Source organism: Octopus bimaculoides, chromosome 10 (assembly GCF_046866305.1).
Source record: "Octopus bimaculoides isolate indiv1 chromosome 10, ASM4686630v1, whole genome shotgun sequence".
NCBI classification, from domain to species: Eukaryota; Metazoa; Mollusca; class Cephalopoda; order Octopoda; family Octopodidae; genus Octopus; species Octopus bimaculoides.
Window position 1 is genome coordinate 85,201,887 of NC_142937.1, and position 27,825 is coordinate 85,229,711.

The following is a 27,825-nucleotide window of genomic DNA, read 5'->3' on the forward strand; positions in this document are numbered from 1 at the left end:
TTAAATTTTAATGAAATTTATGTTTAACTTTCTTAAAAATATATTTTTACGACAAAGAATTTATTAATGTTATGATTATTGAGGATTTTTTTTTTTTTCATGATCAAGACACCATTATGCAACCCTGAGGATATCGGCAGTAACAAATTTCAGGATCTATCTTCAGCAGCTTGCTTAGAAATGGAGTGAAGCATCTACTCTCGAACCATGGCCTGTGGTGTAACTTCCTGTAATCGGAAAGAAAAAAGAAAAATTGATATTCACATATATATATATGTATAGACATAGGTACACATTATATATATATATACACATACATATACGTATTCATATATATATATATATATATATATATATATATAATTAAATTAAACAATAGGGTAAAAAATTGGATATTAATTAATATCAATTTAATACCAGGTAACTAGCACATTAAAAGAATCATGGATATTCAGAAAAAATATCTGAGATCTCAAGGATTATTGCATATGTTTATATAAAAATATATACGAGTATATATAAAGGAGGCCACTAGGTGGACTCCTAATGTGCTAGAAGATCACATGTCATGTGTTTACTAAGACCGAATAATTCTCAAATAATTCTCGAATAATTCCCTTTGAGAATTATTCGGTCTTATAAGACACATGACATGTGATCTTCTTCTAGCACATTAGGAGTCCACCTAGTGGCCTCCTTTATATATACTCGTATATATTTTTCTATAAACATATATATATATATATATATATATATATATCACGTGATAACGTGACCGACAAGGCTATCAGATGTTGTAACACATCGCTGGTCACAATGCGTTTTTGCATCGTTTTAGCTTTCAAATGCTGCCACTCTGCTGGCTAGGCGCAAATCTCATCATGCTACCTTAAAATGGTAAGGACACTCAACGTAATTGTGAAAACTTATGTGCAATCAGTCGACCCTGCTAGAAATTGTAGCTCATTTTTCTCAGATTTCATCTTCAAATCTCACCCTGCTGTCTTATACGGGGAAGGACACCCTACATAATGAGGAAAACCTAAATGGAATCAGTTGACCCAGATAGAAATAGCAGTCCGTTTCTACTCAGTCTAAGCCTACCGTCTTAAAATAGTTCTTGATGATATATGTGCAAAATAGATAAGAAATGTTACGACTGAAACACCTTGTTTACATGTCTGCTGGAGAATGGTTACTCGACAACAAAAGCATGGCAAAATAAAAATCTGTTTCTAATTAAAGTCAGATTATATCGTATGTTGGCCAAACATGCCTGATTGCTATTCTGGTTTTAATTAATATAATCTTTATGCAGAAAACGCTCGAGTGGCATTTGCTGTCGAAAGCCCTTTCGTGTGTGTGCGTATGTCTAGGTTGTTATTTTTCAGCCCTAGGATTCATAAGATTGGTTTTCCGGTTTCCATGACGTATACCTGATCCAGACTACAGCAGTACCCTGAAGGAGACGCAGGTCCATTGCTGGGTTTAAGGTCAGTAAATTTTAGGGTAGGATACAAGTTAAGTGCATTGACCTCAACACTTGACTGGTACTGTGATTTATTGACTCCGAAACGATGTAAAGTAAAGTTGACCTCAGCAGGATTCGAGCCTAGAACGTAAGAAGCTGAATGCCGCTAAGCGTTTTGACCAACGTGCTTACGATTGTGCCAGCTCGCCGCCTTTGTCTAGATTATATATTTGAATTAATTCTTTTACAGTTACTCTGATGTCTGACGACACTATTTATTCAGGCAGTTTTTCTCCGGAGCCAGACTTGGATAATTACATACACAACTCGAGGTCGCTAGAGTGCATTAATTAACCATGAATGTCGGGTAGTAGGGATACATTAAGTGTAATAGACGTAATCTTTGTAAATTATTTATTTTTCGGATGTATAGAGAACGAATTTATTGACAAGCAATATACATGCATACACACAGACACACACACAGACACACTCACTCACTCTCACACACAGACACACACATACACATATATATTATAAAATTAAGGCTAAATCACTTCGATGATTTTATCAAGGGGCCAGCGTACCTACAATATATATATATACATATTTATATATACATACACACACACGATGCATATATATATACATATATATATACATACATATATATATATATATTTATATATATATATATATATATATATATATATATATATATATATATATATATATATATATATATATATACCGTTGACTGAACACTATTCAATTTTTTTTCTCCGTGTTTTTCTCCTTGTCTCCGTATTCTTTCTGTTGAAGAGCGTAGCTCGAAACGTCAAAGACTTTCCGTATTCCCGAGCGTCATACTAATATATCCTTTTGTTATTTACACCACCTGTCCTCGTCTGTTGTTATTATATGTATATTCTCCCATATATATATATATATATATATATATATATATATATATATATAGAAAGAAGAGAAAGAGACAGATAAACAGAGACAGAGACAGTCAGGCAGACTGACAGACAGAGACAAGCAGAGATACGTATACATATATGTGTATGTGTATTGATTGGCGACCGTTTGTTTTCACAAACAGGAAAGAAAAGTTACTAATCTGTAGTTGTTTAACCAGATTGTGAGATAATGTGTTTCAGAAGAATATTATCATATCTTCTCTTTACACCTACATGAGAGAAGTTATTTTGTCAAATGCTAACTTCACAAAAAGCACGGACGGCTAAATATGTAGGTGGTAACATAATCAGTCGTACTGTCAGTGGCTTCTAGCTTGTCTTTGACACTGAATGGTGTCCCACCAGATTGCTTTAGTTAACCTAATTCTAGGGGATAAACAGAAGAACGGGAAGAAGTTGTTGCACCAGTTTGTTAGCTTGTAATGTTCATCACCACAACTCATGTATAAGGAAATATACTAGTCTCATCGAGAAATAAAGAGAGTTCGGTCTTTCAATGATAGATACCTCCATTCAGGAAATATCAAGTAAATCAATCGATAATGAATAACGGTTAAAGAATGTCAAAGACCTCCTCTACTTATCTATTTATGAATTCAATAAACTACAGGTCATAACTGAAAATTAATGCAATAAAGATATTTTCATGTAGATGCACATGATCATAGTATGTTCACTGTGACCTAATGGTTAAGAAGTTGACATTGTAACCATGAGGCTGTGGGATACAGCATCTTCGACAAATGTCATATTATATAATATATGTATGTGTGTGTTTGTGTGCATGTGTTCTATAATATACAGGAGGTAGGCAAAAGTAGGAATGCAGTTCCTTAATATGAGTGGAATGTTCTTGTGTCTCAAGCATTTACTTAAAGTCACCAGAAATCAAAACAGTGTTTTCAACGAACGGGGGATCTTCCGCAGATCCCTTAATCGATTTATGAATCTCTCAGGTTTAAAAAAATGAAAGAGAGAAATGAAAAGAACATTCCACTCATGTTAAGCAGTTGTGTACCTGACGATAGTGTATAAGGTAGACACGATCAGTATAACAAGAGACTGAAATGAAGCAGACTGCAACTGCCGGGTGGAATGTACTGTAATTCACTGATTCTGTCCACGATTACCTTAATGGGATGTTTGTAGAATACTCAGCAACATACGTATTAATTCAGGAGCGGGTAATTCAGTTAATTAAACAACTGAATCTTCATCTTCGAATAATGGCGATCCACCATTTTGTTATAATAGTGTGAAATATTTTCGAACAATAACATAAATATATAGATGGAAAATTTTCCTTTAGTGCTAATTCTGTTTTAGTTTTAATTAATAATTGATCAACTATTTCTTTCGATTAATGTACCAAGAGGAACGTGGCGGATGCACATAAGAAGCAGCTCTAACGGTAATCTATTACGGGGTTAGTAATATACACTTGATCCGTTTTATTTTTAATTTCCTTTGAGTCATTTGGTAGATCTACAATTTAAATGCACCATGGATAAATATATACTTTTATAATTTGTAAAGCAATGTCTAAAAGAAAAGAATACTCACCATAGCTTCTTGAGAAAGAGCACATAGGGTACAGCAAAGATGTAGAAAAATATCACCGATCAATGAGCCCTGAAATGGTTAAAAGGAAAAAAAAAACAGTTGCCGTTTAGTTGTTTTGAAGCAAATATATAAACTAGTATACATGGATGAAATACATACAATTAATACATACAGTTATGTGATATATACGTGCGCTTGTGACAATAGAAATAGTATAGATTAAACCACAAGAGAATAATCTTTACTTGTGTAATCACTGTGTATTCTCTGCGACTCAACTCAGTCTTTGTTATTTTGTTTGCTTTTGGTTTTGTTTTGTTATTGCCATCGTTTTCGTTTTCAATATAACCTATTTAATAACTTCGCATTAGTCACAAAATCTTGCAGTATACAATGATACTTTGAAATCACAGGCTAAACTGCATGGTTTGAGAGGTTCACTTGCTTCCGAGTTCGATCCCTACGCGTAGCTTTGGGCAAGTATCTTCTTCTATCACAAAATAATAAAACTAACACTTTTCAAAACAAATTTAAATCTCTAAAACACGTTCATATTTCAGAAATGACTAAAACCTCTTAGAATTCGATATTGACTTTCACAAACCTCTGCTAATAAATAATATTACCTAAAATTACAAAAAGACCAATTCACACTTACAGTATCATTAACATGAAGATAAAATAGAAACAAAACTGGAAGCAGACGATAAAATAGTAACACTACCTGAAAAGTGCTTATCATATTAAGAAATCATTATGAAAATTTTACATCTAACTCTATAAATCCTGGTAAATCAAACGTAGCAAAATCAAAGATAATATGAGGAAGATGACAAACCTCCAGCAATGGAAAAGTATTCACGCAGTATTTAACTGGTGTGATAATATCAGAGACAACAGATTCCTCTCCAATACGCCCACAAATTCTCTAGGAACTTCCCATTATTGAAAAAGAAGAAACAGATATTATACTACACACAAGAAAGGTTCTAAATTTTAATAATAAATCTATTTAGATTTTTAAAAATCAAACTCGAAGATCGTAGTTCATTTTAGCGAGGCGAAGGTGCACACACAGCGCAGAACCATGCTGCCTTATCGATTTTTGATGAGCTCACAAAAAATTGCAAAAACTAACTTTTACAGAGACGACGGTCTAGCAATTTCTAAAGACATGAACAGAAGTACACTTGAGAGATTCGGGAAAGACGCTTAATAACCCTGGACTAAAAGTAACTATCACGACCAAATCTACTTCAATATTATCCTTAGACTCCCACCTAAACTTAAAAATGAATCTTTATAAACTTTATAGGGAGTCAAATGAAATCCTAACTAGCATGCACAAAGTCTGATGCTACTATCCAGTGATAAATAATACAAGTAGAAGATTGTCCAGGTAAAAATAAAACAAAATAGATAATACAACTCCAGAAGCTAACAATTTCAAAGATGAAATCAAATACATAAAAATTATGTTTGCAATAGAAGCTGGAGGTGCAAAATTGTATGGTTTATGTTCCGTTAAATAGATTTGGGTCGTAAATAAAAAGACGACGTGCTGACAAACAGCAATTATACAACTCCATAAAAACTATCAGTATACCATGAATAGTTTAATTGTATCATAAATATATGTATTATATACACTGATACTGAAAGTTCTAATTTTTCTTCATATCTTTAAAACAATATACACGTTTGTGTTATGCATACATAGGCCTATTTATAAATATTAAAAATATATATATATATATATATATATATATATATATATATATATATATATATATATATAGTGAGAGAGAGAGAGAGAGAGGTGAGATAAGTGGTGCAGATAAATACAATTAGGTTCCGCATATATACCTAAACAGAGAGAGATACACATAGACATATATCTGCATATATTCATGGAAATGTATTTACATAGAGCATAAAATATACAGAATACGAAGAAGAGAATACATAATTCCTAATGTGTGTGTGTGTGTGTGTGTGTGTGTGTGTGTGTGTGTGTGTGTGTGTGTGTGTGTGTGTGTGTGTGTGTGTGTGTGTGTGTGTGTTCTTTTATTCTGTTATTTGTTTCAGTCATTTGACTGCGGTCATGCTGAAGTATTGCCTTTAGTCGAACAAATCGATGTCAGGACTTATTCTTTGTAAGCCTAGTACTTATACTATCGGTGCCTTTTGCCGAACTGCTAAGTTACGGGGACGTAAACACATCAGCATCGTTTGTCAAGCTATGGCGAAGGTACAAACACAGACACACAAATGCATACATACATACATACATACATACATATATATATACGACGAGCTTCTTTCAGTTTCCGTCTACCAAATCCACTCACAGGCTTTGGTCGACCCGAGGCAATAGTAGGAGACATATATATATATATATATATATATATATATATATATATATATATATATATATATATATATATATATACGTGTGTGTGTGTGTGTGTGTGTGTGTGTGTGTGTGTGTGTGTGAGTGTATTTGTATAAGCATACTTAATGGTATGTCACATCGAAATATTATCAAAGCTTAACAATAAGCCACATCACCACAATTACTAATAGCTGCTTTTTAAAACCTAACCACGAGTTTATACACCACTTGATCAGATATGATAACCAGCTACTCAAACCCATCAGTCTATGTTATCAAATAGACACTGTATAGGGCGATAACTTGTCGCTCTTGTTACCTTAGTCTGTTGTTTACCTGTTATCATACCTGCCCACGAGTGTTGTGTCTGGAGAAATGGATATCTTCAATCTTGAAGAATATTTCAACTCGTCTTTACTAATGAATTGAAGCTGTATTGACAAAAATATTGACAATACTAAAATGCAAGTGAATGGCATTCACCAGTATTATGGTGGTATGGTAATTGGTGAGTCATAAAGTGTTTCTTTTGTGGGGGAGTGGGAGGCAGGATAAAGATGGTTCTAAACCTAAAAGATTTGTTGATATTGCTAATATTTAGGGCGGCTGAATCGTTAGCACGCTGGGTGAAATGCTTAGCGGTATTTCGTCTAGCGTTACGTTCTGAGTTCAAACTCCGCCGAGGTCGACTTTGCCTTTCATCCTTTAGGGGTCGATTAAATAAGTACCAGTTACGCACTGGGGTTGATTACATCGACTGAAACCCTTTGTCTGTCCTTGTTTGTTCCCTCTATGTTTAGCCCCCTGAGGGCAACAAAGAAATAAATATTGCTAATATATCGATGTGAGAATTACAAGTACTTTATGCGAGGCGAGAACGTCACGTACGACTGACTCCTTAATTAATGAGAAAGCAGGAAAATTTAATAGCTACAGAGAAGATAGAAAACATAGACATCAAACGTTTCAGCCTAACAAGTATATCACTTAATTGATAATACGTTTTAATGCCAATTTTGACATCTAAATTTGCTTATCTGAATTGATGAAAAAAAATGAATGAAAAAATCGGAAGCTGTTCAATGTTATACGGAAATTTCAATATCAGTGGTTGATTTAGACATTATGTTTCCTACACAAGGAAGATGCCTCAAATATGTGTTAACAGCATTTACATCAGATGCTTATTGGGTTATAATGCTAAAGCTCAGCTGCGGAGAGCAAAATTTAATACAAAAATAACAACCTCGTTAGGATAGCTGATTTCTCTCTCTCTCTTTCGCTCTCTTTCTTTCTTTCTCTCTCCCCCTCTCTCTCTCTCTCTCTCTCTCTCTCTCTCTCTCTCTCTCTCCCTCTCTCTCTTTCTCTGTCTAACTATCTCTTCTCATGAATACTATAATAGCCCACTTATCACTGACATCTCGTTTTAACTGATAGATTTACAAAATGTAATAAAAATATCTTGAAATACAAAAGAGTAAATTTTTTCAATAAAATCGCCATTGGTTTCAACTACGGCCTCAAGACGACATCGAAATCTCCTGCATCATAATGTTACACGTGAACAAAAGTATATAATCGGCAGCATTCGACAACTAAACAGATGACACTAAAATGCTGCTAGAGATGAAGGTATCTATGCGGTTTTCTAAAGTTTCCAGATGTTTCTTCAGGTTGGGTGGTTTTGAACCCAATGCTCCGATGACAATAGGGACAACCTTTATGTTTGACTCTCGTAGCTTTCACAACTTAGCGATCTCAAATCTCAGGTTTCCATATTTATCAATCTTTTCGCTTTCTTTCATTATAATACGTTGATCTCCTGGCACTTCCACGTCGAATATTAGGCACTCTTGTTTGTCCCTCCTAAAGGTTACTACAACCGGCCTTCGGTGCTCTAACACCTTGTCTATCTGGAAGTAAAAGTCCCAGAGGATTTTTGCCATCCCCTTTTCGTCCATTACTTTTTCCACTGTATGTTGGTACCAAGCACCTTATTATTATTATTATGATTATTATTATTATTATTATTATTATTATTATTATTATTATTATAACTCTGGTTTAATTGGAACTCCTAGAGTCTTGCATGCGTAGTGCGCTTGCTACCTACAGCCTACGGTACCATACTATCTGTTCTTTTCCAGTATTTAATACTTTCCTGATGAATCCAGCCGTTTTAGAACAGTTCTAGTGGACAGCCTATTCCGATTTCCTTTATATTCCTCTTGATATTATTATTACTGTCATCATTATTATTATTATTATTATTATTATTAGTATTACTATACATTCACTTGCACTGCGAAGTACTCTCTTCACCAGCTGTCAACAGGAGATCGCAACGATTTCCGTACAATACAGATTAATAGAGTGGACGAAAAATATTCTACGATGAGACTTGTAACAAAGACTGAACAACCAGGGAATATTACTCTCAAATAAAATATTGTCCTCTGAGCTTTCCGTATACAATATACCAGTGACCTTCATTATTTTGCTATAACACGATTCATGCCAAATTTGTTTGCCTGAACGCTAGAAACACTGAAAAAAATTACATATTAGATGTGGTGTCTTTCAGAAATGAGTATGCACTGAAGGATCTTGATCAACTATGCTCTACTCAGAATATATATTTGGTCAGGGAACAATAAAAGTAAATTGATCCTCTGTCGTTTTCTACGATGTTCGTCCAGTTGTTCAGTCAATGAAAACTACTTCTTCAGAGTCAGTATTAGCGATTCACTACTCCTTTACCCCTTTACTTGTTTCAGTCATTTGACTGCGGCCATGCTGGAGCACCGCCTTTAGTCGAGCAAATCGACCCCACGACTTATTCTTTGTAAGCCTAGTACTTATTCTATCGGTCTCTTTTGCCGAATTGCTAAGTTGCGGGGACGTAAACACACCAGCATCGGTTGTCAAGCGAAGTTGTGGGGGGGGGGGACAAACATGCACACACATACATATATAAATATACATATATACGACGGGCTTCTTTCAGTTTCCGTCTACCAAATCCACTCACACGGTTTTTGTCGGCCCGAGGCTATAGTAGAAGACACTTGCCCAAGATGCCACGCAGTAGGACTGAACCCAGAACCATGTGGCTGGTAAGCAAGCTACTTACCACACAGCCACTCCTGTGCCTATCATCGGACAGACTCAGCGTGACAGTGACAAAGCTGTTCCGTTGAGTCGGTCCACCCATTGGGCTATCCACAATTTACGCTACTCTGTTTCATTCGGCCGAACCTCCTTTAGAGGGTACTAACTTAAAGTGCTGTGCAACTGAATTGTACTTGAGACCTCATAGTTACGAACTGCACGTCATGCTTGTGCACTTGTGGAAAAATGTCAGTATGCATGTATTGTATTACTCATGCCTATATAATATACATAACATTTATCGCTAGTTTTCTTTTTTCCAAATACTTCTATTATATCCCATTAATCAACCTCGAATAACTTAAATATTACCCACCCAATCTGTCTGCTGGGTGATTCATAAATGTCATCCAGTTTTAGATAACTGTTTTCTTTATGGCAACAAATATTTGCAATGACGTTACAAAACTGCTCTTAGCCATGGCAACAAGGACGACTAATTTATGCGACGATTCCGCCAGCTCGGTGCCTTACGTTAGTCTTGACATATTAACATATGTTATATGTTGCACAAGTGAATTCGAAGACCTAGTTTTCGGTAACGTAATAACCGGTTAATTTCTCGTCGAAAGACCAGTAATCATTAACGAAATGCATGCTTAAAATCATCAGAAATATGGACAGCGATATAGATAAGAGACATTTCAAAGATAAATCGATAGGAACAAAAAAAAAAACTTTCAGCTAATAATACAACTCTTCGCAAATATCAACAGTCAGCTCACTTAATCGCTATTGTTCTAATGACAGTGACCTTCAAAGAACTGAAATGACTATAATTTAGTTGCATTCGTTTGCCTAAAGAGATCTCTAGAGATAACTAAACATTATTAGATGACATATTGGGTAAGACTATTGGGTTGCTGCATAATTATTGCGGCCTTTTTTTCAACAAATTTTATTCAACAAAAACAATAATTATATTTAACAAAAATATATTTAAATGACGGTCTGGCCGTCTGCCAAGCAAATGAGAAGCAGTAATTGAAGTAGAGTGTGAATATGCTCCGGAATAATCCTTTAAAGATATTTTTGTTACATGTTGTTAGTGTTTTTGTTGAATAAAATTTGTTTCAAAAAAGCCGCAATAATTATGCACCAACCCAGTATTAAAGAAACGGTAAATTTAAATTGAACATTCTTTGGTAATGACGCTACACGAGTTTCTGCTCCGCTGAAGTCGACTTTGCCTTTCATCCTTTCGGGGTCGATAAATTAAGTACCAGTTGCGTACTGGGGTCGATCTAATTGACTGGCCCCTCCCCAAAAATTTCGGGCCTTGAACCTAGAGCATAAAAGAATCTATATTTCTGCAATAGCCACAAGGCCTGAAATTTTGTGGAAGTTGGCTAGTCGATTACATCGACCCCGATGTATGACTGCTTTTTTTTTTCAATAAAATTATTAGATTGGGATTTTCAAAATCAAAGTTTCAGTGGGTCCTATGCATTTTTAGTAACAGCCATTCTTTATTTGATATTACCACTTAATATGAATTTCTTTGACTAGGTATGAAAAGAACCAAATTAATGTTTATTGACACAAAGGCGGTGAGCTGGCTGAATCGTTAGCACGCCGGACAAAATGTTCAGCGGAATTTTATCCGTCTTTACGTTCTGAGTTCAAATTCCGCCGACGCTGACTTTTCCCTTCATCCTTTTAGGGTCGATTAAAGTACCAGTTGAACACTGGGGTCGATGTAATCAACCTACCCGCTTCCCTGAAATTTCTGGCCTTGTGTCAGAATTTAAAACCAATATTTCTAGACACAAGCATGGCTGTGTGATTAAGAAGCTCGCTTTACAATCACGTGGTTTCACATCTAGCTTTATATAATACGGTTTTATTAAAATGTTCAAACCTGTTCTGAACGGAAATAACGATAACATAACAACCAGTTAATGATGCGGATTTAAAAATATCTTTAGCATATGAATATAAACAAATTACAAACCATGACGTTTAAGCTGCATGCGGATTAGTCAAAACAGTATTCCAAAAATTCAGCTTGTTGGGGCGTTCTAAGAGGTACTACAGTTGTCAAGAACTCAATTTTCAGTTAAATACATTTTGAAATCTGATGATTACTACGAACGTATGAAAGCGCTAATTAAACTTTATGATCATTATAAAATACTTTTTTAATGTTAAAATACCATAATAAAAAACGTGGAAACCAGACCATATTTTAACTTCATTCAACTGATATATTATTCTATACACATTCATACAAATTTGGAACAAATACACACACACACACACATACATACGTAAATTTCCATGTATGTATGTATATATATATATATATATATATATATATATATATATATATATATATAGTGTGTGTGTGAGTAAAAATAAATACAAAAAAGGGTTTTGTATGATCGTGTATGGAGGAATATAATATTTTATTTAAAAGAGTTCCAACTCTGTTTTTTATGTTTTATTTATATTCTTGTAAAATTAATGTGGGATATAGAATATGGAATACATAATATATAATATAAAAATAGATGGTACAATGACATGAAGTATTGAATGTCTTATTGAATATATGAAATATTGAGTGTTCAATATAAAGAATTATATATATATATATATATATATATATATATATATATATATATATATATATATATATATATATACGTATATATGCACAAATAAGCATACACACACACGTCCACGCACACACAAAATATTGAATATGATGCTGTCATTGAGCTCCTTCGCTCTGAAGAGGCTAACCCATATATCGTAACCTGAAAAACGTTTTTGGTTTTTTTATATTTATTCCAATGATGCTTATTCAGACATACAGTATGGTACCTACCTTTTAGTTGTAAGAAAATCAATTCTATTTAAGAGACTTATTTTTTATTGTTCTAGTTCCCAAGCAATTTACACGTAAATGGGTCGAATGGCCCAAACAGAATTTAACATGACAGAAATTAATGTTATGGAGACTTATTGATAAAATCGATAGAGTCAGCGATTGAACACTTTGCAGTATTTAGTGTTACGATCCTTTAAATTCTGAGTTCAAAAATCATTGAGGTTGAATTTGTCTACCTAGGGTCAATAAGACAAAAAGTAACGGCTGTGTGGTAAGTAGCTTGCTTACCAACCACATGGTTCCGGGTTCAGTCCCACTGCGTGGCATCTTGGTCAAATGTCTTCTACTATAACCTCGGGCCGACCAAAGCCTTGTGAGACGGATTTGGTAGACACTTGCCCAAGGTGCCACGCAGTGGGACTGAACCCGGAACCATTTGGTTGGTAAGCAAGCTACTTACCACACAGCCACTCCTACCCACGTGGGGATTAACACATACTTTGAGAAATTATTATTTTTTATATTTAATTGTTTATGTTATAATTTTATTTACTCAATGTACCCAGACTTTGTGGACACCCTGTATATATACATATACGTACATATGTACATATAAGCATACACACATACGCACACACACACACACACACACATACATACACACAAAAAATATTGAATACTGGTATTATAACCCGATTTCATTCGGGTCTACTCGGGCCACATTTTAAAGAAGAGGAATTTTGCCTTAAAGGCCACACCTTTCAATTGAGCATACTCAAAGTTGCCATGCAAACTCACCCACCACTTTCAACATAGGTGTGTCAATTTTCAGGTCAATCTGACCATATTTACTAACACTTTTGCCTGCACAACTGCACGTGAGACAACATCTGCCCTTTTCACAAATATATAATGAAAGATAATGCTGCTATTGAGCTAACCTATACAAGCGCACACACACAAAATATTGAATATAATGCTGTTATTGAGCCCCACCTTAGCTCTGAACAGGTTAATTTGACAAGCCTAACCTGATAAGCGTTTTTGTGTTTTGTCTGTTTTTTGGCTTTATTCCGATGATGCCTATTCAGGCCTACACTATCGTAACTGATTTTTATTTGTAAGAAAATCAATTCTAGGATCTTTCTGATTTGGCGGGCGCCATTTTTTATTTATGTTTTGTTTAGTATGTTTTCTACCGAAACACTTTCAAACTTCGTATACCTGTATATTTTGTGTTATAGAACAGATAAAAAATTTTGTATTCGAAGTTATTTCATGTAAAAAAAAATTGTCGTATTTCGGTAATTTCAACCAATCACTGACGTCTATTGAGGTGAAAACAATTACTGCTATGGATTGTCAACAAAACGTTGTGCGGTGTAATGGGATCTTTTCTCTTGAATAAAATTAGTGCCGTTGTTTGTCAACAACAACTATCGGCGGTACTGTTATTTATGACATCGTTCGTGCGTTTGTACTGGTTTTAGGGTTGGGGTTCGGGTTTTAGGGTTAGGGTTAGGGTTCGGGTTTTAGGGTTAGGGTTAGGGTTAGGGTTATGAGTATTGGCAAAAATTTTATTCAAGGGAAAAGATCCCATTACACCGCACAACGTTTTGTTGACTATTCATAGCAGTAATTGTTTTCACCTCAATAGACGTCAGTGATTGGTTGAAATTACCGAAATACAATTTTAACACAAAATAACTTTAAAAAGATAAAATTTTCTCAATAACACGAAGAGTAAAAGATGTTTTATATGACACATTCTACCAGTGTCCCAAGTTTGAAAGTGTTTCGTTAAGAAAACACACGCACACACGTTCCCGCGTATTCATTATTCTTTTCTACTGTAGGCACAAAACCCGAAATGTTTTTTGGGAGAGGGGGCAGTCGATTAGATTGACCCCAGTACACAACTGGTACTTAATTTATTCGACCCCGAAAGGATGAAAGGCAAAGTCGACCTCGGCGGAATTTGAACTCAGAACGTAGCGGCAGACGAAATACCGCTAAGCATTTCGCCCAGCGTGCTAACGTTTCTTTTTTTTTTTTTTTTTTGCCCACAAGGGGCTAAACATGGAGGGGCCAAACAAGGACAGACAAAGGAATTAAGTCGATTACAGCGACCCCAGTGCGTAACTGGTACTTAATTTATCGACCCCCGAAAGGATGAATGGGAACCTGCTCGTGGTCAATCAATCCACTGGAAATTGCAAGCAAATTTACCTCAAGTGTACTACCCTACAAATACGAACTGCAAGGCTTAAATGCTTTAATCAGAAACCTGTTCAGTCACTGATGAGAAAATGGTAAATAACAATATATTATATCTAGGATTCTTTCTTTGTTATATTGTCTTTCTTTCTTACCATCATTCAACAAGTTAGCAACTACCGTGGGAACATCTTAGTATCAGGGACGAATTTCAGGTTGATGAAAATAACTATTTAATTTTAGAAAAGCATAGATTTATAACATATTAAGCTAGCAGCTAACCTTTGACCGTTTTTTTTTTTCTTTTAAAGATGTTCCTTTATACAAACTTTCAGTCACCTAGATTTAAAATTATGGTCTACAACTTGAAGCATACATGCACGTTTACATACTAAGGTTCTTGTTTCGATCTTAGAGTCCTAGATATACTATGCCTAAATAAAAGACGACATGGCCACGACCGGGACACCTTTGATAATAAGTCTGTCTATTCTACAATTGACCTGATCTTAATTAATAACAACCATGACAGCTACACCTCTCTGCAACATTTTTCTTTATCAAACCAAGCGATATCTATGCTACGTCTATCCCTATTTCCTGTAGATATCTGCAACGCCTAAATCGTGGCTTTAAGCGTAAAATAGTTAATCCTGTTGTTGATTATGGCACTGTAGGTATAAGCATCCTAGTCTGTGTGTGAATGCACTAATGCGAATGATGAGTGAGTGAGTGAGTGAGTGAGTGATTGAGTGAGTGAGTGAGTGAGTGAATGAGTGAGTGAATGAGTGAGTGAGTGAGTGAGTGAGTGAGTGAGTGATTGAGTGAGTGAGTGAGTGAATGAGTGAGTGAATGAGTGAGTGAATGAGTGAGTGAGTGAGTGAATGAGTGAGTGAGTGAATGAGTGAGTGAGTGATTGAGTGGGTGATTGAGTGAGTGAATGAGTGAGTGAGTGAGTGAGTGAGTGAGTGAGTGATTGAGTGAGTGAGTGAGTGAATGAGTGAGTGAATGAGTGAGTGAGTGAGTGAATGAGTGAGTGAGTGAATGAGTGAGTGAGTGATTGAGTGGGTGATTGAGTGAGTGAATGAGTGAGTGAGTGAATGAGTAAGTGGGTGATTAAGTGAGTGGGTGAGTGAGTGAGTGAGTGAGTGAGTGAGTGAGTGAGTGAGTGAGTGAGTGAGTGAATGAGTGAATGAGTGAGTGAGTGAGTGAGTATTTATTGTATATTCTAACTGTATTTTGATGGGAAAGTAAGATTATCGTTAGATAGGGATTGAGCAGATTATGTACGCCATGAAAAGAGAAGAAAGTATGGTATACTATATAGACTTGATGGAAGAGTGGAACTCAAAAATGTATGGAATGTGCGAATAAATGAATGTGTCTATTTGGATATAATTCCATCCACCATCTTTATACAACTATAAACAGCACACAGATCTTCAGCGATACAGTACAAAACATTACATTATATTGATACAAAGCCACATTATTAGATAAGATTAATTATACAAGAGGCACTTTGTGAAACACGTTAGAAAAAACGTAGAAAAGGTCTATATAATAGGGCAACAACTGTGCGCATGCCCTACAGAATTGCTTTAAACTTTTTATCCCACCCAAATAAAATTTATGTTGTCGTTTTAACCATTTTCATTATTTTTTGCTGGCATAGATCACGTTAGTTTCCACCAACTAAACAGTATCCCAATGGAAAAGTTGTTTCCTCATTTTAATTAGCAGGCCTCGAATCAACTGTGCTCCAGTCGTAACTACCGTGTCTTTACTTTTCTTCGACAACTACCTTATCGAAAATGACATCCTTTTTATAATACGGTATTTAGCTTCTACTTGAGCGTGGCGTAAAGTCTCCTGAATTGGTTAGGCAAAAGAAATTATTATTATAATTTAGTCACAGGAAAGGCGGCGAGCTGACAGGAAAATATACTTAGCAGTATTTCGTCCGTCTTCACGTTCTGAGCTTAAAATACGCCGAGGCCGACTTTGCTTTCATCCTTCGGGGTCGATAAAATAAGTACCAGGTAAGTACTGAAGTCGATGTAATCGACTTCGCGCTACCCTCAAAATCTGTTGTTCTTGGGCCAACATTTGAAACCATTATTAAGTTCCAAGAAGGCAACGACCTGGCAGAATTGTTCCTGCTTTGGATAAAATGCTCAGCGGCATCTCTTTCAGCTCTGAGTTCTGAGTTCAAATTTCGGAAAGATCGACTTTGCCTCTCATTTCTTGAAGATCGATATTATAAATAACAATTGAGCACTAGGGATAATGTAATCGACTTGCCCACTTCTCTCAAAATTTCTGGTCTTATGCCAAAATTAGAAAGAATAATTCATTCCTATGTCAATCGCGATAGAACATACCTATGAACTTTGGAATTCACGAACACCCGGTATTTTCATATTCACACGGAAAGCCTTAAAGCTGACACTATTCGTGCCATCTTTCCCACTCATAAGACACTGTAAAGTTATTTGAGGAAGAATTTGGTTCCAATTTCAAGAAAATTAAGCGAATTCGTTAAAGGAGATTATTAATCTTTCCTGAATGACTTTTTGTTATTCTGCAGTCCGGGTTCGAGTCAATGCTGTAACTTAAATCATCGATTCACTTCATTTCAATACACGTAGACCACAAGTAAACCTTAATAGAAGTTATTATTATCCCAACTACCATTTCTCTTCTTTTAAAATCAAAAACAAAAACAAATGTAATTCAATCATTGCTACATGCAGTCTACATATGCCTACTAGCATGAGACTAAAGAGATCTAAATACATAAGATAAACACAAGTTACACCTTGAACCAACAGATAAAGCTTCAAACCATCTGGGAGCGGCGAGTCTTTGAATTATAATACAAGAAAAACCAAAAACAAGTAGATGTACAAGTTCATGAATATCAATATTTGATTATGGCTATCGATAACTATAATTCCGATGAGTTATACTGCACCTGAGCACTGTGTACAACACGCTATTATTATTATTATTATTATTATTATTATTATTATTATTATTATTATTATTATTATTATCATTGTTATTGATAACTTTTATTATCATTTTTAGTATTGTTGTTGCTGTTGTTGCTGTTATTGATAGTTTCGGTTACTGTGAACTTCCATAATACCATTAGTACATAATTCATCGATAATCATATTATTTCTATTGAATGACCAAGCTATATTTTGGCCCCAAATTGATGCAACATGTTTAACCGGTAGAGATGATTACACGCGCATGCACACACCGGGTAATTCATACATACATACATACATACATACATACATACATATATACATAGATGCATACATGCATACATACGCACACTCATACAAATGACTACATGTATGCGTGTATATATATACTTTTGCACAGATATTTACATATAGACATACACATACATATATACATTCGCACATAAATATTTTTAATCTACCTACCTACCTACAAACATACATATATAATGTATGTATATATACATAATACATATTTTATAGTCATTCATACATTTATACATACATAATGTATGTATGTATGTATACATACACCCATACATTCATGATGTAGGTATACATACATATATACATATTTTATAATCATACAAAGACGTTTTGTAATCTTACAATGGGCAGTAGTTACAAGGTGAGTCATGGACCGAGAGTAACGTGTGGGAACGACCCTCACTGCCCTTGAGTCACCTTGAGTACTTTGAGCAGAATGTAGTGAGTGATGATGGGCATTGGATTAGTTAGTGCTAATTAATATTGCTACCATCATCATCATCATCATATCATCATCATCATTATCATCATCATTCTATAGGAAAGAATAAATCATTAATTTGAGAAGAGCTATATAGCTTAAATCTTATGTAATGTGTGCTTATGGGGAAAATGTTTAAGCTTTTAAAATTATTAAGTGCTTATGTTTGAGCGTGAGCATATTTCTGTCTACATAAATTTCTTTTCGATTCCATAGGGTTTGTACGTCTATTATTACCTCTGCACCTGTAGAAGAATTCACTTGAAGGCATAAAATGGTTTAAGTCTATGCCTAATAAGGATATCATTAGATTCTTCCGGCCCAACATCAAGAACTACTAAACGACTATCACGAAACCGCTAATCATCAAAGCATTTAATTAATCAGAACAATTACAATTTCCGTTGCAGACATACATATACCATTTACTAAAAACATTGGCCTGCTATGACGAATCTATCTGGATACATAAAAGTTCTATCTCCCACTTCTATCACAGTGTAGAGATATATAATTCAGTGCATTCAGTGACCTCATTGGCCAATACCTGCTCCGCCACCTTAGAATTTATTTCAAACGCGTCGGTAGAGAATTATATCAAAATGACGGTTGTTGATGCTGAACAACTTTAGTGCGAAAACAACAAAGCTTCAGAAATAATACAATTGTTGTTAAATAATCTTGAATTACTCATCACCTTGGACACCAGTCTTATTCATGCTAATATTCTGGGCAGCCATCCACCTAGAACTATATTCCTTATTCTACCCAACGAATCCTTAAGACAAACGAATCCTTAAGACAAACGAATCCTTAAGACAAACGAATCCTTAAGACAAACGAATCCTTAAGACAAACGAATCCTTACATTACATTCGTTTGCACTCAAACTTAGTTTGAAGCATGACGTAGCCTTAAGTTCTCACAGCTATCTTCCAATGAAAAACTTTCAGAAAATGTTTCAGTTCTATAATGGTACCCTATCTAGAAGTGGCTTTCAGATCAAGTTAACATACACATACTTCACCTAGAACTCCACAGGACAATACATTTAGATACATGAACTAGTATGATCCTTTCTACAACTCAAGCAGTAGCAAGCCCAGAGTTTGAACTATTCTTAACATTACGTAGAAACACATTTCCCTCACAACACAAAAAACTACCCATTAAAAAAAAAAAAAAAAATCGCCGTTCAACTGTCTCAAACTTTGCTTAAAGCATTGCAAAAGTTCCAACATCCCTAATCTGAAAAATATCAATCACACTAGTTCAGTGTACAATGTAATTGTACAAAACTTAAATCATGCCCTGTTGACTCACATTGGTTAATTAAAGGCATTGTCTACCAATGGTTCATGTCGAAAAACTATATCTTGACGACTTGCATGATATGACCGCCATCCCTTTCAAAAGAAGATACTATTCACATAACCACACTTTTGCTTATACATCACAGTTTTTGTAGAATTTAAATGTGTTTATGAGCTACTTTATCATTCTTTTATTAAACATTGAAACAAATGCAGTTTGGGAACTAATTCATCTCTACGGTTACGGCTTGAACAGGCCACAATTGCGGCACACACACACACACACAAACACGTGAGTGCATACACACACACACATACACACAAGCACCTTCGCACACGCAATATGCACCAGCACACGCGCGCTCGCATAAATATAAAAGCCAACCGTCGCTATATGGTTCCGAACTTTCTTCCTTCTTTGACTTCACGGTTTGACACGTTGGCTAAAAGTGTTTTGCTTTTCTTGTCACTTCAACATAAAGTTCACCCAAATGTCATGATATGTGTAACTGGGTGTACGGAAATCTGTCAGATTAAATATTCAGGTTCTTGGGTGATAGCTGCCACCCGCTTTAACGTCACACTACCACCAAGATGTTTTAGCAGGGTTCCCACAGTTACAAGTATTAACACCAGACCTCCGTCCCTCCTCTACCCATGTTTTGTTTGTTTGTTTTTTTTTCTGTAGACGTATAGTGACCTTGAAATGTTTAAACTGGACATGGGGTCTGTAAAGAGCATGGATATTTTCCCAATTTCTAACTAACCTACTCAAACATGCACGCTATCGTCACGCCGCCATCTCCACCACTACTATCATCACCATCATCTTCACAACCATTTCTACCAACAACATCGTCACTACCAGTAATAGTACACCAACACCATCACTATCATCATTATCACTACCACCACCGCCATCATGTAGAACTTCCGCCAACACTAAGACAACGACATTCACCATTATTAATTATCACAAGGACTGCCATCATCGCCTCTACTTCCACCACCATTACAACTATCATATGTTGTCAGGGGAGTTGCAAATATTCGGACATGGTTTCCAGGCTAAGGATAATTCGATCTCTTGATACTCGGCTTATTCAAATACAGCACACGTCAACGTTCTTCTATGAGCCAATGAGAGAGCTGCTACGCTCGATGTCGTAGAGAAATCTCCTTCAAATGAAACCCTTCTATCTAATAGAAAGAAAGGATATACTGGAAACCATATCCCCTGGTACACATACTGCTAGATTGGTAGTAATCATAGGCGTGCCTTATAAAAATTGGCCAGGGTCTAAACAACACCACTAATCCTACGAAAGAATAATAAAACAACATTGTGTGTAAACAAGTGGAGAAAAATAAACTCGGAATAGTCGGAACTTGAGGCATGACATGCTTTCCAAAATATAGTGGTCCCTTTGTTTGCAAAGCCTATCACATCTACACACACACACACACACACACACACACACACACCACTGCACACACACACGCACACATGCACACACACACACACACACACACAAACATACACACATACTTGTGTGCACGTAAACACTCAAACATATACATACATATATATATATATATATATATATATATATATATATATATATATATATATATATATATATATATATATATATATATATATATATATATATATATATATATATATATATATACATGTACAGGAAAATGTGTGTGTATATATATATGGATCAAAACAGTTTGATTCCACTCACTAGTATATATCTATATACATAGATACATACATGCATACATATCTGAAATTCTAATCAAACTCGTGAGTACGTGACTTTGAATGCCTCTATAAAATATAAAAAGCAGTCTACTACAAAGTTCGTGTGTTCATTCTACAAACTATGCATATATATATATATATATATATATATATATATATATATATATATGCATTTACATATATCCATATGTATATATATATATATATATATATACATGCATTTGTATAGCATATATCCATTTGTATATATATACATACATACATATGTATATATCCATATGTATATATATACATACATACATACATACATACATAATACATACACACATATATTTACAAGCTGGGAAGGGACAATTGTCGCCATATTAAGATTTTCATTACACGCTTACGCATTGTCTGCTTTTGATTTTGTCGACTACACAGTATAGTCGGGTCAGTTGGACACCGTCTGAGAGAAAAACAGCACCATGACATAATTCACTCTGCCAGAAATTTGGAGACGACATGTCGTACTGCTCGTTATTCGAGCTGGAGGCTCGAATACGAACATTCCAGAGTGTTTGGGTGTCAATTTGAGGAGATGCACTGAGTGTGATAAAAATCAAACATCCAGTCAACATCATGGTGTTTGGAATGATCACTAATGATGATGACGTTATGCCTCAATTCATCTTCCCACACGGCCTCAGACTCAACACGAAGGCCTACATCAAGTACCTGGAGGAGGTAGTGCTGCCCTGGGTGAAGAGGGTGGCAGCTGGAAGACTATGTCTTGCAACAGGACTCTGAACCGTGCCACACAAGCAGGAGAACCCAGTCATGGCTTTCCGACAATTTCTGCGACCACATCACCCCCACCCAACATCTGGCCACTTAACTCCCCACATTGCAACACCTTTGATTATTATATGTGGTGCACAGTTGGGCGAGAGACCAACAAAACTCCTTGCAACACACAAGATGAAGTGAAGGCAAGGATTATGGCAGCATTCACCAACTTAAACAAGGAAACTGTCTAGAGGTGTTGCAGGAGATTCCGAAGTCGTCTGGAAACCGTGGTTGAAGCCAATGGCGATTTTATTGTATAAATTTACCCTTTAGTATTTCAAGTATTTTTATGTAATTTAGGTAAATCTAGACGTTAAAATGAGATGCCAGTGTTATTTTCATTTTTGCGTAATTTAGACGACAGTTTATTCACTCCACCCTGTATGTATATATGTGTGTGTCTATATTTATAAATGTATATGCAGATATACACATACATATATGCATGTAAAATCACAGACACACACAGACACACATATCCACACACACACACACACACACACACACACACACACACACACACACACACACACATACACATATCCACACACACACACACACACACACACACGTGATAATGTCAGTGATAACAAACTGTGTTTTGTGCTGAAAAGTTAATACGAACGTTTAATTAAGCAAAAATACAAGGTTAAATAAATAATTAGAGGAAATTGTGATAGTGTGTCTGGTTCGGGTAATTATAATACAATGACTGCTACCACCACTACTTTTATCATTTCAACGTAGCCACTTGATCTGTTAAAAACAGTAGTTGTATCTTCCTCAAATCACACACAACAAACTTGGGAAACATTGGATAATCCTTCATATGACAGAGTGATCACTGTTGGAGAATTATTGATTTGATCTTCTCACTCAGCAGGATAAAACAATAACAACATCTGTTTGAGCCAATGATTTTACTTCTCTGCAGCTATCAGACCTGCAAGAAACAGCAGTGAATTTTCTCTAAAATTACACCTTAAAATCTTTGAAAATAAATTGACACGACAATCTAGACAGACAAAAAGACGAGATGATTATGGTTAGAATGCCTCTGTCCATAGATCAGGTCGATTTGACGTAGAGTTAATAGATTTACACCATCATGTAATAAAAAGGAAAGAACACATAAGAATAACGTGTCAAGTTTTTCATCGTATTTCTGCCTGATCAAATTTGAGCTAGGATTAACAATAAAATACCAACCACAGGAACAAGAACAGCCCTCTTCCCGTTTCCATCTCCCTTAAGAAAAATAACAATGTCAACACTCAGTGGAAGCTATCTTTTTTTCTCTAAAACCTTTTTCATACCGACCCACCTGAGACCGCCATGATTTTATGACACAAATTTCCTGCTTTAAAGTGATCTAAATTAATTTATGTTAATTTGTTAATTTATGTTCCAAACATCAGAATAATAATACTCTTTTACTTGTTTCAGTCATTTGACTGCGACCATGCTGGAACACCGCCTTTACTCGAGCAAATCAACCCCTAGTACTTATTCTATCGGTCTCTTTTGCCGAACCGCTAAGTTACGGGGACGTAAACACACCACCATCGGTTGTCAAGTGATATTGGGGGGGGGGGGGGGGACAAACACAGACACACAAACATGCATACATACACATATATGCGACGGGCTTCTTTCAGTTTCCGTCTACCAAATCTACTCACAAGGCTTTGGTCGGCCCGATGCTATATAGTAGAAGCACACATGCCCAAGGTGCCATGCAACGGGAATGAACCCGGAGCCATGTGGCTGGTAAGCAAGCTACTTACCACACAGCCACTCCTGCACCTACTAAATTTTACTAAATTCGTTATTACTTTCAAAATGAACTGAAACAGAGACGGTGCATTTCAACAGAAATAGGTCAACGGGAGAGATTACTACTTAAGTAAAAGTTTTTAAATAATTCCATGTTGCTCATGTTCGCATTTAACTCACTTTATGCCATGAAAAGAGAATGGATTATCAAGCACAAATTTTAAATTAAGGACCAGTGCAGAGCAGTTGCTTCGTGAATTGAAATAGTTTAGAGGAATTATGCCCTTAGATAGGCAATGAGGACAATAGTGGTTGGGAGAGAAATGCAAGATGGCGGCGTATACTTATTATTCAATTTCCGGGTATTTTATATGTTTCCATGTCTACGAATAGAGCATCATGAACTATCGTTTGTCAAGTTTCTATGAATATAAATTTATTTGTTTATTTATTAGGATTATTCGTGTATATTTTATCCAGTTATGATACAACACACGCTATAGATTAATTTATAGCATACTTCTTTTCTACTCTAGGCACAAGGCCCGAAATTTTGGAGGAGGGAGCAGTCGATTAGATCGACCCCGTTACGCAACTGGTACTTAATTTATCGACCCCGAAAGGATGAAATGCAAAGTCAACCTCGGTGGAATTTGGACTGAGCACGCAAAGACAAACGAAATACCGTCGAGCATTTCGTCCGGCGTGCTAACGTTCCTACCAACTCGCCGCCTTACTTATAGCATACTTCACATAAATAAATGACACGGTTATTTTATTCTTTTCTTTTCTACAGTAGGCACAAGGCCCGAATTTTTTTTTTGGGGGGGGGGGGAAGCGGCCAGTCGATTAGATCGACCCAAGTACGCAACTGGTACTTAATCTATCGACTCCGAAATGATGAAAAGCAAAGTCGACCTCTGCGGAATTTGAACTCAAAACTTCGACATCCGATGCGTGGCACACCGTGCACCTGTGCAGGCAACGTAGATTTGGTGGAGAGAGTGAGCTAATGTGTAGCATAAAACATCTAATCACTATAGATAAATCATGCGAGTAGACCGTTCAGAAACAAATTGTAAGATCTTTATCTGTCGCCTACAAAAGGAGTGTCCGCGACAATGACAACGTATTTACCGATAACAATTATTACTGTCTGTTAGCTCTGCTGCAACATTTCAAAACATAACGTTAATTTGTTTCAACTAAAATTCTACCTCATAAATTGTTACTTGTTAAAAACAAAGTACCTTATTAGAAAGAAAACGATACCAGTAATATTGCGGGTTAACCAACAACTTACTACGATTCTTTAGTTAGATCACATTCTACCTACTTTATTGTTTTTTCGCCTCATACTTGATAAACAAATTGTTTAATTGTAACTCAAAAGGATTCGAGTGGAGGTGGAGTGATGGGGAATATGGATCTGGCGATGATCGAACATTTGAAAAACAAGTTTATTATCTTTAGGAAGAAAAGTTAGTAAGCTGAGGGAAGTGTTAGCACGCCGGACAAAATATTTAGCGGCATTTCGTCTGTCTTTAAAGTCTGAGTTCAAATTCCGCCGAAGTTGATTTTGCCTGTCATTCTTTCGGGGTCAATGAAACTAGTACCAGTTAAGTACCGGGATCGATATTGTTGACTAGCCCCCTCCCTCCTCCAAAATTTCAGCCCTTGTACCTATAGTAGAAAGAAATCCACGCATTCACACTCCTTTGTGTGTGTGTGTGTGTGTGTGTGTGTGTGTGTGTGTGTGTGTGTGTGTGTGTGTGTGTACTGACTTAACATCAGTATCCGAATACGAATTACTTAATCGACCCCACCCCAGAACGCTGAAAGGCCTGGTTGGCTCCTGTTGGAATCAGAAATTAGAACAAATACACTTCGTGTGCGTTTATATATAGGGAGGCAAGTGCTTAAGTAATTCGTCTGACAATCAAGAGGCCCTGGATCCGATCCCACAACTTAGCATCTTAGGCAAATAGACTGTGGTCGACCGAAGCCTTATAAAGAAATTGGGCAGTCGGAAACTCTGCAGAAGCCCGTCAGACCGATAGTATCTTCATTTAAAGGCCTAGACCTGCCACGTAGTCTATTGCGGTGGCTCTGCTTGAGAACTACGCTAAGGAGACTTGCGTTTGTGACATTTTCAGCCACTTACACAACAATGCACTGTGCGCTACATTGTAGCTTACTTGATTGAACAACTGAATACCATCGTTGAAACCGACGAAGATCCATTATATAATATAGCGTATTTATTTGTATGTAAGTCGCATCCCTAATTTAGCGTCAAATTTTATCCAAAATTATTGAGACTTACTCTGCAAATGAGTTTCACCCCGGTATTTTCAATTAAAATTAAGTATAAAACAGTGCAAATTATACATGAGCAGGTACGGTATATGTCCTATGTATATATGTAGTGTGTGTGTGTGTGTGTGTGTGTGTGTGTGCACGCGCGTGAGTGTATGTGCACGCGCGTGAGTGTGTAATTTACAAATGATATCTGAGGTTTATGATAATACTGAGAACCATTCTTTTTTTTTTTTAATTATATATATTGAAAATTGAAACACAAATACAAAAAATATATATAGTTTATACATGACAGCATGAATATAACACTTACGGCAATTCCTTTTTGCTCCCTAATGGCTGTCCTAGTCATTCCACCTTCAATGCAAGGAAAGCAAGTATAAAAAAGGCCATATAGAACGCAAGATTTTCCAGTAGCCTCAGCATTTTTTCCTGCTGTGTAACATGGAACAAAATATGTAACGATGCATATTCCCAAGTTGTCAAAACAACCGAAAAGACCGTGGCTAAATTCAGCACTCATGATGTTTGCTGTACTTTATTTATTTATTCCTTCTTATTTAAAAGTTTCAGTGTTTCTGGGATAGAAAATATTCTATCTATATACCTATATATCTATATCTATATCTATATATATATATATATATATATATAGATATATGATTCTATATAGATATAGATATGCGTATGTTTTTGTGTAGGTGTGTGTTTATGATTATGTGAGATTTTTTGTAAAACGTGAATTCATATATCACGCGTATTGATCCTTCAAGGAAGGCAGCCTGAGTGAAGGTTTTTCACAACTTGGTCTCTTATATACTGGATAGTTTGTTACGTACTGGATCAGTAGGCAACAAATGTGGGAGGTGTCAGTAGCGTTATCTTTGACACTTCCCACCCACATTACAAGTTGGATTTTCTGTTGATTTTTTTCTCTCTTACTTTCTTTGACTTTTCTATTTTATTTGTTCATTCTAACTTTTCTTTTGATTCTTTGTGTTCCCTTTTTTTTGCGTTATTTTATGGGGAGTTTCAAAGTTTAAATAAAATGTTATATTTAATGCATAAACGCGCAGTTATAAAATAAAATTCTCATCTACTGTACTCTCTCTATCTTTTTTTCTCACTCCCTCTCTCTGTCAACTCTCTCTTTCCCTCCCCCCTCTCTCTGTCTCTCTCTCTCTGACTCATTCACACGCTCATGCACACACACGGACACATATACACACACACACACACAAAACGCACACCACACACACATAGTGGCATAATATAATGATCGGACGTACAGAAGCTTAATATAGATTAGTAGACATTCACACATTTACACGCATACTCACACACATAAAATTACTCATACACACACACACACACACACACACAC

The 27,825-nt window shown here is 35.8% G+C and overlaps 1 protein-coding gene across 1 annotated transcript; it reads right to left on the reverse strand.

Annotated features, from left to right (window-relative positions):
* Positions 1-27,564, reverse strand: LOC149133797 (uncharacterized). Its single transcript, XM_089358916.1, has 3 exons — positions 26,755-27,564; positions 4,021-4,089; positions 1-227 (listed from the first exon to the last, which is right to left on the reverse strand). Exons 1-3 carry the CDS (start codon positions 26,962-26,964, stop codon positions 195-197), a joined length of 312 nt encoding a protein of 103 aa, XP_089215042.1. The 5' UTR covers positions 26,965-27,564; the 3' UTR covers positions 1-194.
* Between the last annotated feature and the right edge of the window lie 261 nt (positions 27,565-27,825).

Coding starts and splice junctions, on each gene's coding strand:
- LOC149133797 (XM_089358916.1), bottom strand. CDS start 26,964: ATGAGTGCTGAATTTAGCCACGGTCTTTTCGGTTGTTTTGACAACTTG. Junction 4,090..26,754: donor GGGAGCAAAAAGGAATTGCC/GTAAGTGTTATA, acceptor TAACCATTTCAG/GGCTCATTGATCGGTGATAT. Junction 228..4,020: donor CTCTTTCTCAAGAAGCTATG/GTGAGTATTCTT, acceptor TTCCGATTACAG/GAAGTTACACCACAGGCCAT.